The following is a 13,316-nucleotide window of genomic DNA, read 5'->3' as shown; positions in this document are numbered from 1 at the left end:
TGTGTTACAGTAAGTATATTTAAAAAATTTTTTTTGTAGAGACAGGGTCTTGCTCTTGCTCAGGCTGGTTTCGAACTCCTGAGCTCAAACAATCCGCCCGCCTCGGCCTCCCAGAGAGCTAGCTAGGATTATAGGCGTGAGCCACTGCGCCCGGCCCTGTTAGCTTTATTTTTAAAAAATGTTTTAAGTGTAACTTTTCTCAGTAATACAGTTATTGGAACAAATTTCAAATGTTTAACTTGAGTAAAAAGTTAAAATTGCTTGTTCTCCAATACCACTCTTTCCTTAGCAGTTTGGTGTACATCTTTCAGGCTTGTTTTATTTTCTTTTTCCTCATTTTAGCTGAATACTATTCATACTGTCCACTTGTTTTTTTCACTTACTCTGTAAAATTATTGTCAGATTTATTTTTTCAACAGTAAATTACTGTTGAAAAGAATTACTGTTTCAAAAGTAATTCTTTACGTTTCTACTTATCTAGAGTTTAGGCAATTTGTTATAAGTGAAGAATTATACATTACCTATTTTTCAAAGACGTAGCATATAGTTAGCAATAAAACTGTAAGATAGCTTTTCAATTCTTATAATTCACAAGCCATTTCAGGACCTTGTAGTGCCTTTGGGTTATAATTATAAACATGATTTAGTTATACAGTAATGGAGATGCTGAAGATAATAGTTGATTTTCATAATTTTTAATGTTACCCTGTTAAGTTTTCAGTTTTTTGCTTTTGTTACTAACGTAATTGTTCACATGGCCTTATTACTTTTGCAAAATAAAAATGTTAAAAAAAAAAAAAAACCTCTGTAATCCTAGCTCTCTGGGAGGCCGAGGCGGGCAGATTGTTTGAGCTCAGGAGTTCGAAACCAGCCTGAGCAAGAGCGAGACCCCTTCTCTACTAAAGATAGAAAGAAATTAATTGGACAACTAAAAATATATAGAAAAAATTAGCCGGGCATAGTGGCGCATGCCCGTAGTCCCAGCTACTCGGGAGGCTGAGGCAGAAGGATCGCTTGAGCCCAGGAGTGTGAGGTTGCTGTGAGCTAGGCTGACGCCATGGCACTCACTCTAGCCCAGGCAAAAGAGTGAGACTCTGTCTCAAAAAAAAAAAAAACCCCCAAAAAAACACCTCATTCTGAAGTCTATGTAGATCATGGAAGGCCATATCAACCACTTGTAAAGATGGGAATCTCACCCTTTAAAAAATTATTTAGGTATCGGATTGGACAGATCAATTCCTACATCTTTATGCTTGGGAGACACTGGCAAGCATAATGCAGTATAATTGTGTAGTTTTCTATCCAGGTGGTTATGGAAATGATATATTTCTACCTTTATTTTTTTTAGTTTAAATCTCAAAAATATGGTATAAGTAAGCCAAATTTTAAAAAATGCTTTTTTTCTATGTGCTTTTGTTCAGAAAGGACAAGAAAAAGACTTAACAGTATCCACTGAGTTTGAAAAGTCAAGTGAAAACTATCATCAGGACCCAAAACTGCTTGAAGAAATTACACCTAAACGTATAGAAAGTGATTTTACTGAACTACCCTCACTTAATAGTCAGGAGTTGGCTTTGAGTGCTCCCCCTAAAAGTGCCTCTGTCTGTTCAACCACTGAAACTCTTGAGAGCTCTATTTTCAGTGATACTGTGGGGATTTCTTCTCTGGTTGAGAAGGATGAGAATGAGTTGAATACAATAGAAAAGCCTATCCTAAGTGGACACAGTGAAGGGAACCAATCGCTGATCTCTGCCGAACCAAGTAAGTAACAGGAGGATTATAAAGGCACTTAATTTTCTCTGCTTTACTTAGTTGTTTTTTTTCTCCTGTTGAACAAATTTTGCTTAGGAAATACGCTGTTTATGACATCACTGTGGAAGACATTAACTGTAGGAAAAAAGACTTGGGGTTTTGGGATTTCCTTCATGAATCTTATAATATTTATTTAGGTAAACTAATGGAATACTTGGAAGAAGAAATTAATTTTTTCTTTGATTAGTACACTGATAATCCAACTCAGTAGTTTTAAAATAGCTTCTGAGGACCATTATTATTGTCAATTGGTTGATGAAGCTGAAGTATGGAGAATTTGAGTGCCACCTAACTATATATTCATTTTGATTTAATCACTTTCTGAATAGTTGATGTAGTCACATGTACAAAAAGTTCAAAAGGTTTCAAAGGATATATACATAGGGAATAGTCTCCCACATCTTCCCCTAGCTATCCATTTTCCCCTCCAGAAGCAGCTAATGTAACAGGATTTAAAGTACAATTTAGAGTGCTGGCACAATCCATTGTTAGAACTAGAACTTGTACCTAAGGCCTCCTCGTGGCTTTATCCATTTTTAAAGGTCTTTATTCTCCAGAAAGTAAGGTTGCAGATAAATGTTAAATAATAACACTGATATGGGAACATTGTATATAACTAGTATAAATTAGATAATGAGCACTAGATAAGTTTCTAAATTGAACAAATTTAGATGATTAAACTTAATGGGATTATTAAAGATATATTGCAGTAATTAGAAAGTTCTTTTTGATATGTGATTATTGTAACATATTTAAAATATATTTTTCCCTTTTAGTTGTTGTTTCCAGTGATGAAGAAGGACCCATTGAACATAAAAATTCAGAAATTCTTAAATTACAGCCTAAGCAAGATCACGAAATCACTAATGAAAATGAGAGTACCTCTGAATCAGCATTGTCAGAACTGCCACTGGTTACATGTGAATCTGTACAGGTAATTTATTTGTGCCTTCTCAAAGATTAACAGTGAAATATATACTATTGGCTAATGACTGTTTTATCAATAGGAATATTATAATAAAGATTACAAATTTTCTTAATTTGAATTTTGAGACAACTTTTATGCTAGTTTGATGTATGTAATTATTTTTATTTTGAAATGAAAGGATTATACTATTTTTTTCTGGTCACTTATGTTTTTTCAGTCTATTCTATGACTTGAATAGTTTTCTTTTTTTTCAGTGATTCTCATTGGACATTTAACTATTTTATCAAAACATTTTCTAGAATTAAACAGTTTCCAATATTTGTCTGTCTGATCTTGGAGTACTGTGGCTACTTGGAATTACTCCTTTTCCTCATGTATCAGAAGGCAGTGTGATACAGAGGAAAGAACATGGCTTCTGAAGATATATAGACCTATGTTCAAATCCTGGCCCTGCCATTTGGGCAAAGCATTTAACTTCCTTAAGCCTGAATTTCCCCATATGTTAAATGAGGATTATAGCATGTACCTCACAAGATTATTTTGAGTATTAAATGAAATAACATATGAAAGCATTTATAACAGTGTCAGAAACCTATCAAGTTTGGTAAGTCCTTTGTCTCTTCCTTTTTATAGAAAATAATAAACGGAAGTGTCAATGTCAGCCAGTTAATTGAGTCCTTTGAAGAGTGTAGGTTCAAGATAAAATTCAAATCATTTATTGTCTGTACTCTTTCTTGTTATTAGCCTCTGATTATTCTATTTGTAAGAAATGTTTATCAGTGACCATCAGTGCAGAATTATGGTAAAATTCTATAGATCTTTTTTTTTTTGAATAATGTCAGAAGCTGTAATTTTGCAGAGTATAATGAACAGTTTGGTCAGATCTATGCAAAAAGTTTTATCTGATTATTATTTCATGAGTATTTCTTTTGCGTTTAGCACTCAATACAGAAATCACCTCAGCACATCTGTTTTGAATTTCTGCTAAAGTGAAACCATTCTTGCTAGATTGGGTCAACTGGCTTAGTTGTATTTATAATTAAAGGTATCCTTGTTGATGATGAATTTAAACTTGTAGAAAAATTTTGGTTGCGCTGGCAGCACATAAACTGACAAAACAGTATGAAATGATCATATGATAAGAAAATAACATCTCTCATGGAACTTACAGAATTCATGATCACAACCAAGCAGCAAATATTGTGTAGATCTACCAAGACATATGAGGCAGAACCCCACATCTCCATGCCCTTGTTTCCTATTTTAAATGAGTTATGAGAAACATGGATTGGTCATTTTTAGGAGACAGTTAATCTTTATAAAATGTGAGGCCCAGTAAAAAATTATTTCTAAACCAACCTCTCCTTTTATCATTAAAAAATATCACAGTTATTTGTCTGATTGATTGGAGCCACTTGTAGTTGATTTGATTCCCTTTTTTACTTAGGGGATAAGAAGATAGTATACTAAACAATAAAAGATGAGAATGACAAGGAAATTCAATTAAGCAGGTAAATGGCATTGTGAGCTGGGTTAAAAATGAGTATGATGTATGTTTTAGATGAGGAGTAATCACATTTGCTAGAAGTAGGAGGGGAGTGAGTTCACATGCATAATAATTGCTGTAGTGATAATTTGGTCATTCGTGATATTAGGGTTAAAGAAGGATAATATGCAGAGTCTCTAGGCAAATGTGGAGTTGAAAAAGTCACCTGAAAACAGTGTAAAATTCAGAAGAGATTGTGGGAAACAATTCCTGCTGATATTGCCGGTTGTCTGTCATAATTTAAATGCAAAGTTATGTAGTTGTTTGAGTGGAGGAAGTGGGATGATTTTTGAGGTTCTAGGCAAGTATAAACCATTTCTGGTTGGCTATCTTCAAACATAGAGTATAGTAAAGCATATAGATTTGATATAATAGATGGTTCTTAGGTGCTTATATCTCTTCATTGCTCTTTAAAAGTGCAATAGCAAGAACATTATTTTGGTCAACGGAAGCAATCTTATATGATTGAAATAACACTTGACCTGGCGACAGAAACCTGGATTTGAATCTTAGTTTTGCTTCTTACAAATTGTATGACCTTGGGCAAATCACTTAACCAATCCAAACATCTGTTAACTTTATTTATGAAATATGGGGGGAAAAACCTACCCATAGAGGAGTTGTGGAGATTAAAAGAGATAATATATTTAAAAACTCATTTTAAACTAAAGCACTATATAAATCTAAATTTATTTCTGTCGAATTAAAAATATGAGTAAAGCCTATTAGAGAATATTGAACGTGAAACCATTTTGGATTAATTTTGGATTCAACTATTTAGCGTAATTTTCTCAAGGGAAATCATATCCCTCTTCAGGAAAAAAATCTGGATAGTTATTTCTTTCCAGTAAGAACAGTATAAAATCCTTCAAAAATTAATTAGTATAATTTAATGAAGAATTTATGAAAAATCATTTTCAGCATTTATATAATACTTTGGGTTATATGCATTTTATAATTTATTCTTTGTTAGGCATCATCTGAATCATGTCCATATAATCCTGTCATGGAAAACATTTCCTGTACTATGCCTAGTAATGAGATGAATCTCCAACTGGATTTTATATTTACTTCTGTCTATATTGGTAAAATAAAAGGAGCTTCTAAAGGTTGTGTTACAGTAAGTATATTTAAAAAATTTTTTTTCTTTTAGTTTTGTATCTTGGACAAGGCATTTTCTGATTTTTTTCCTGTTTTATGTAGTATAAATGAAAATATAATTGAGAATAATTTTATATGGAACACTTTGGATATTTTTAAAGTTATTATACCTACTTTGAAATGTGTCTTTAATTCCCCACTCCCAAAATCCTACTTGATCTGACTACTCTGATGAAAATTATGGATGAAAAAAAAATCACATGTGGTATTGATATGCTTTGGGCTCTAAAAGTTACTTGATAGTAAATTTTTTTCAGGTTGTAGTTTGGAGTACAAAGAAGAAATCTCATTTTGCTGGTTTAAATTGTTGTAAACTGACTTCACCAAATTCCAAAATTTGTCATTTAAGGATGTCCAGGAACTGATCCTAATCTATTTTTTACCTTTTTTTAGTATTCCTCCTCATATCCTATATATGAAAATCAGACTGGATCAGTTCTCTATATTTTCTCACCATTTCTGCCTCTTAAAGTTGTCTTTTAAGGTTTATCTGAAATGCTACCTTTTCTAGGAAACCTTCCCTGACCCCTCCTTTTCAGGCAGAATTAACTTCTCTCTTTACTGTGTACTTACAGCACTTCATTTGTACATTTGTTTTAAGATTTATGGGTTTTATAATTACTTATATTCTTGCCTAAACCTTTCCATTAACCTTCAAACTTCTTATGGTGAAGAGCCATGCTTTTATTTATATACTTTTATACCTTCCATAAATGGCTTAGTTTTAAGTAGGCATTTATAAATGTTGAATTGACTATCTCTGATTGTAACTCAGGTATTTTTCTAGCAGTTTTATTAATATTTCTCTATGTTAGGATGGGGCAAAGAATATAAAAATAGTAAGACATGGTTTTTACTTTCAAGGAACTTTTAGTCTAATGGAAGAGACAGACATGTAAATAGGTATTTACTTTACATTATGGTAAAATGTACAATGGAAATATGTAGAAAGGTGCATATGGGAATGGTTACTTATAAACGTCCGGAGGAATCAGGGAAGGCTTCACAAAGAAGACAGCATATGATTTAAGACATGAAGTAGATGTTTACTTGGCGACTATGCAGGGTAAGGCCTAATCCTGATATAGCAAATATCATGTACAAATCTGGCAAATTCTGGGAACTTCAAATAATGGTAGCTTGTGATATAGTCAAAATTGCTCTGATTAAAAGCTCAAGAATGATTTGGTTTAAAATTAATATTTCTTGGCCACTGGTTTTCAAATATTATTTGGGATGCCTGGGGTGATTTTACAATTTTTTTTCTTTAAGGAATTTTGTCAGTTTTTCAACCAGTTATGGTTCAGTGGTTCAACCAATTATTCCTGTTGATTTCTCTGTAATGACCAAAAAATTGGCTAGCCTAACTGTATGACAATAATTGATTAACCAGGGGAGATCTTAATTTATTGTCTCATGTTTGCTGGAACATTTCTTTTTTTTTTTATTTTTCACATATAGTCAGATAGGAGAAGGAACATTTCTTGTAATTAAAATAAAAACTCTAAATGTTTAATTATAGGAAAATGACTTAGTAAATCAAAGTAAATATGCACACGTGGACCAAGGCTGAGAGGAATGCTACAAAAATTAAGACAGTTATGTTATGAAGGAGAGAACATAAGCAGTTTAAAAATTAAAAAATTGTAATGATAACATAAAAAGGGAAAAGGGTAAAAGTCTTAAACATTTCATGTTTTTCAGAAGACTATTTATACGTACTCTTCTTGAGAGTTCAGGATGTTCTATAACAGAAATTAAAGAGCTATTTTTTGTTGGGTAAATACGTTATAGAATTAAATTTAATTATTCTCTCAACATTCAGTCAGTGGCAACCGTATGTTAGACATTGCTGTAGACACTGGACATTTTGTTTTAACTCTCATGATAGTTACAATTTAGCTGAATTAGAAAAATACCTGTGATCAGAAACTATTACATAAATTAGAACCATTTTCCTACAGTTGGACATTTAAGTTTTGTTTTTTTTTTAAGAGACAGGGTCTTACTCTGTTACCCAGGCTGGAGTGTGGTGGCATGATCATAGTTCTCTGCAGCCCCAAACACTGGGGCTCAAGTGATCCTCCTGACTACAGGCACACACCAACACACCCAACTAATTATTTTATATTTTATAGAGACAGGGTCTCACTATGTTGCCAGGCTGTTCTTAAACGCCTGGCCTGAAGCAATTTTTCTACCTCCTCGGCCTCTCATAGTGCTGGGATTACGGGCATGAGCCACTGCACCTGGCCTTGTTACAGAGAATGCTGCAACAGATATGAACATTTTCCTTTTTCTTTTCTTTTTCCCAATAGATTTAGGGGTACAGTTACTTTTTGTTACATGAGTGAATTGTATAATGGTGAAGTCAGGGCTTTTAGTGTAGCTGTCACCAGAATTATGTACATTGTTCCCAATAAGTACTTGCTGATTCCTTACCCTCCTTCCACCCTCTACTTTTCTCAGTTTCTAATGTCTGTTATAATAAATTATGGCCATATATACCCATCGTTTAGCTCCCCTTATAAGTAAGAACATGAGATATTTGTTTTTCCATTCCTGAAATACTTCATGTAGGATGATGGTCTCTAGTTTCATCCAAGTTGCTACAAAAGACATTATTTCATTATTTTTTATGGCTGAGTTGTATTCCATGCTATGTGTGTGTGTGTGTGTGTGTGTGTGTGTGTGTGTGTGTGTGTATCTCACATTTTCTTTATCTACTCATTACTTATTAATTGATGGACAGTTAGGTTGATTCCATAACTTTGCAATTGTGAATCGTGCTGCAATAAACATTTGGGTACAAGTGTTTTTTTGATAAAATGACTTCTTTTTTTGGGGATAGATACCCAGTAGTGGGATTTCTGGGTCAGATGGTAGGTCTACTTTTAGTTCTTTGAGGAATCTCTATAATGCTTCCCATAGAGGTTGTACTAATTTATATTCCCACCAACAGTGTATAAGTATTCTCTTTCCACTGCATCCATGCCAACATCTATTGTTTTTTTGACTTTTTAGTGATGGCCATTTTGACAGGGGTAAGGTGTTATCTCACTGTGGTTTTAATTTGCATTTCCCTGCTGATTAGTGATGTTGAGTACTTTTTCATATGTTTGTTGGTCATTAGTATTTTTTTTTTTGAAAAAAATCTGTTCATATCTTTAGCCCACTTTTTGATGGGGTTATCTTTTTCCTGCTGATTTTTTTATAGATTCTAGATATTAGTCTTTTGTCATAGTTTATGAATATTTTCTCCCATTCTGTAGGTTGTCTATTTACTGTGATGATTAGTTCCTTTGCTGTGCAGAAACTTTTTAGTTTAAGCCCTATTTATTTATTGTTGTTGCTGTATTTGCTTTTCGGGTCTCAGTCATAAATTCTTTGCTTAGGCCGACGTCTAAAAGAATTTTTCCTATGGTTTCTTTCAGAATTTTTATGGTTTCAGGTCTTACATTTAGGTCTTCAATCCATCTTGAGTTAATTTTTGTATATGGTGACAGATAGTTATCCATTCTTTTGCATGTGGCTATCCAGTTTTGCCAGCACCATTTTGAGTTACCATATTAAATATGGTAACCTTTCCCCAGTGTATATTTTTGTCTTCTTTTTCAAAAATCAATTGCTTGTAGCTATATGGTTTTATTTCTGGGTTCTCTATTCTGTTGCATTGATCTGTGTGTCTGCTTTTATACCAGTACCATGCTATTTTGGTTACTATGGCCTTATAGTATAATTTGAAGTCAGGTAATGTGATGCCTCCAGATTTGTTCTTTTTACTTAGGATTGTTTTACCTATTTGGGCTCTTTTTTGATTCTATATGAAATTTAGGATTTTTTTTTTTAATTCTGTGAAAAATGACTTTGGTATCTTGATAGGAATTGATTGAATCTGTAGATTACTTTGGGCAGTATGGACATTATAAAAATATTAATTCTTCCAATCTAGAGCATGGGATGTTTTTCCATTTGTTTGTGTCATCTATGCTTTCTTTCATCAGTGTTTTGTATTAACAATTCTCCTTGTAGAGATTTTTCACTTCCTTGGTTAAGTATATTCCTCGGTGTTTTATAATATTTTCTTTGCAGCTATTGTAAATGGTATTGTGTTCTTTATTTGACTCTCAGCTTGACTTTTATTAGTGTATAGAAATGCTACTGATTTGTGTACATTCATTTTATAACCTAAGATTTTATTGAATTTCTTTTTTTTTTTTTTTTTTTGAGACAGAGTCTCACTGTGTTGCCTGGGCTAGGGTGCCGTGGCGTCATCCTAGCTCACAGCAACCTCAAACTCCTGGGCTCAAGCGATTCCCCTGCCTCAGCCTCCCGAGTAGCTGGGACTACAGGCATGTGCCACCATGCCCGGCTAATTTTTTCTATATAGTTTTAGTTGTCCGATTAATTTCTTTCTAATTTTAGTAGAGATGGGGTCTCGCTCTTGCTCAGGCTGGTTTCGAACTCCTGAGCTCAAACAATCCGCCCGCCTCGGCCTCCCAGAGTGCTAGGATTACAGGCGTGAGCCACCGCGCCCGGCCTTTATTGAATTTCTTTATCAATTCTAGGAGTCTTTTGGAGTAGTGTTAGGATTTTCTGTTAATAAATGTAAGATCATTATTGGCAAACAGGGATAGTTTGACTTCCTCTTTTTGCATTTGGATGTCCTTTATTTCTTTCTCTTGCCTGATTGCCTTGGCTAGGACTTCCAGTGTTATGTTGAATAGAAGTGATGACAGTGGGCATCCTTGTCTTGTTCCAGTTGTTAGGGGGGAATGCTTTCAACTTTTCTCCATTTGGCTGTGGGTTTGTCATAGGTGGCTTTTATTATTTTGAGGTCTGTTCTTTCTATGCCTGGTTTGTTGAGGGTTTTTATCATGAAGGGGTGATGGATTTTATGGAATTTTCTTTTTGCATCTATTGAGATGATCATATGGTTTTTGTTTTTAATTCTGTTTATGTGGTGAATCATATTTATTGATTTGCATGTGTTGAACCACCCTTGCATCCCTGGGATAAAACCCACTTGATTATGGTGGATTATCTGTTTGACGTGCTGTTGAATTCAGTTTGCTAATATTTTATTGGGGATTTTTGAATCTATGTTCATGAGGAATATTGGTCTGTAGTTTTCTTTTTTTGTTGTGTTCGTTTCTGGCTTTGGTGTCAGGGTAATACTGGTTTTGTAGAATGAGTTAGGGAGGATTCTCTCCTTGATGTTATGGAGAAGTTGCAGTAGGATGGGTGCCAGTTCTTTGTAGGTCTGGTAGAATTTGGCTATGCGTCTGTCTGATGCTGGGCTTTATTTTGTTGGGAGATTTTTTTATTACTGTTTCAATCTTACTACTCATTGTTGGTCTGTTCAGATTTTCTGTTTCTTCCTGATTCAAGCTTGGGAGGTTATGTGTTTCCAAAAATATATTCATTTCCTCTAGATTTTCTAGTTTGTTTGCATAGAGGTTTTTATAGTAGTCCTAGATCATATTTTGTATTTCTGTGGTATCAGTTGTAATATCTCCTTTTCCATTTCTAATTGAGCTTATTTGAGTTCTTTCTCTTCTAGTTAATTTTACTAGGGGGCTGATGATTTTGTTTATTTTTCAAAGAACCATCTTTTTGTTTTGTTGATCTTTTGCGTTTTTTTTAGTTTCTATTTCATATGTTCTTCTCTGAACTTTGTTATTTCCATTCTTCTACTGGCTTTGGGTTTGTTTTATTCTTCTTTTTCTAGTTCCTTGATGTGTAACATTAGGTTGTTAATTTGTGATAGTTATGTCTTTTTAATGTAGGCATTTAGTTCTGTGAACTTTCCTTTTAGCATGACTTTTTCTGTATCCCAGAAATTTTGGAAGCTTGTGTTGTCTTAGTCATTCAGTTTAAAAAATTTTTTGATTTTCCTCTTGCTTTCATCATTGACCCAAGGATGTTCAGCAGCAGGTTGTTTAATTTCCATGTATTTGTGTAATTTTAAGTGTTCCTCTTGGAGTTGATTTCTACTTTTATTCCACTGTGGTCTAAGAAGATACATGGCATAATTTTGATTTTTCCAAATGTGCTGAGAGTTTTTTTGTGGCCTGACATATGATCTGTCTTGGAAAATATCCCATGTGCTGATGAGAAGAATGTATATTCTTTAATTTTTGGGTATAAATACTTGTTATATCCATTTGTTCTGTATCCCTTTTTAAGTCCATTATTTCTTTGTTGATTTTCTGCCTTGATGACCTGTCTGCTTCTCTCAGTAGAGTGCTGAAGTCCTTGGCTATTATGATGTTGCTGTTTGTTTCTTTCCTGAGATCTAGTAGAATTTGTTTTATGAATCTGGGGGCTCCTGTCTTAGGTGAATATGTATTTAGGATTGTTATATCTTCTTGTTGAATTCATCCCTTTATCATTATATAATGACCATTTTTGTCTTTTTTTGCTATTGTTGATTTAAAGTATATTTAATCTTATAGAAGAATAGCTACTTGCTTTTAGTTTCCATTTGTATTGAATATTTTTTGTTTTCTGATCTCTTTCCCTGGAGCCTATGAGAATCTCGGTGAGTTAAATGGATTTCTTGGAGATACCATATAATTGGGTTGTGTTTTTTTTTTTTAAATCCATTGAGCCAAACTATATCTTTTAAGTGGGGCATTTAGACCATTTACATTCAATGTCAGTATTGATCTGTGAGATACTGTCCTAGTCATCATTTTGCTTGTAACCTTGTTGCTTTGTTTCCTCCTCCATGTTACTGTTTTGTAAGAGCTGTGGGTTTTAACTTCCAGGTGTTTTTATTCTGGTGGGTATCAATAGTACTGTTGCATGTATAGAACACTTTTAAGCATTTCTTATAGGGCAGGTCTAGTAGTGACACATTCCCTTAGTGTTTGCTTGTCTGAGAAAGACTTTTTTCCTCCTTCATTTATGAAACTTAGTTCTGCAGGATACAAAATTCTTTGCTGGCAGTTATTCTGTTTGAGAAGACTGAAAATGGGTACCCCAGTTCCATATGCCTTGTAAGCTTTCTTCTGAGAAGTCTGCCATTAGCCAGATGGGTTTTCCTTTGTAAGTTACTTGATGCTTTTGTTTCACAGCTTATAGAATTTTTTCCTTCACTTTGACTTTGTTAAGACTGATGACTGTGTGCCTTGTTGATATCTGATTTGCTATGAATCTTCCAGGCGTTTGATTACCTTCTTGTAACTGAATGTCTAAATCTCTAGTAATACCAGGGACATTTTCCTCCATTTTTCCTACAAATAGGTTTTCCATGTGTTTTATTTTCCTTATTCTCCCTTAGGGATACCTATGTTTCTTATATTTGTTCATTTTATATAATCCCATATTTCTCAGAGGGATTATTCATTCTTCTTGATTTTCTTTTCTTCCTTTTTTACTGACTGAGTTAATTTGAAAGCCTTGTCTTTGAGCTCTGAAATTCTTCTACTTGGTCTGTTGTTATACCTTTCCATTGTATTTTGACATTCCCTAAATGACTCTTTCATTTCCAGAAATTCTGTTAGAGTTTTTGTTAGATTATCTATCTCTTCAGTGAATATTTCACTCATGTCTTGAATTTTTTTTTTGTTTCTTTGTGTTGGTTTTTCAGTTTTCTCACTGATCCCCTTGATCTTACTTATGATCCATATTTTGAATTCCATGTTTGTCATTTCAACATTTTCCTTTTGGTTGGAATCCATTGCTGGAGAGCTAGTGTTACCCTTTGGATGGTGTCAAACCAGCTTGTTTTTTTTTTTGTTTTTTGAGACAGAGTCTCACTGTGTTGCCCGGGCTAGAGTGCCGTGGTGTCAGCCTAGCTCACAGCAACCTCAAACTCCTGGGCTCAAGCGATCCTCCTGCCTCAGCCTCCTGAGTAGCTGG

General features: G+C 33.9%; 1 protein-coding gene across 1 annotated transcript in view; it reads left to right on the top strand.

Annotated features, from left to right (window-relative positions):
- SENP7 (SUMO1/sentrin specific peptidase 7) overlaps nucleotides 1-13,316 on the top strand; it is a 164,505-nt gene that overhangs the window by 111,941 nt on the left and 39,248 nt on the right. The window contains exons 7-9 of the mRNA XM_012652811.1: nucleotides 1,422-1,761; nucleotides 2,589-2,746; nucleotides 5,260-5,406. Coding sequence (XP_012508265.1) covers nucleotides 1,422-1,761; nucleotides 2,589-2,746; nucleotides 5,260-5,406 — 645 coding nt within the window. The remainder of the gene's footprint in view (nucleotides 1-1,421; nucleotides 1,762-2,588; nucleotides 2,747-5,259; nucleotides 5,407-13,316) is intronic.

Source organism: Propithecus coquereli, unplaced genomic scaffold (genome assembly GCF_000956105.1).
Source record: "Propithecus coquereli isolate 6110/MARCELLA unplaced genomic scaffold, Pcoq_1.0 Scaffold40, whole genome shotgun sequence".
In the NCBI taxonomy this organism is placed as follows: domain Eukaryota; kingdom Metazoa; phylum Chordata; class Mammalia; order Primates; family Indriidae; genus Propithecus; species Propithecus coquereli.
Note: the sequence above shows the minus strand (reverse complement) of the source record. Positions and strands in the feature narration are given on the sequence as shown.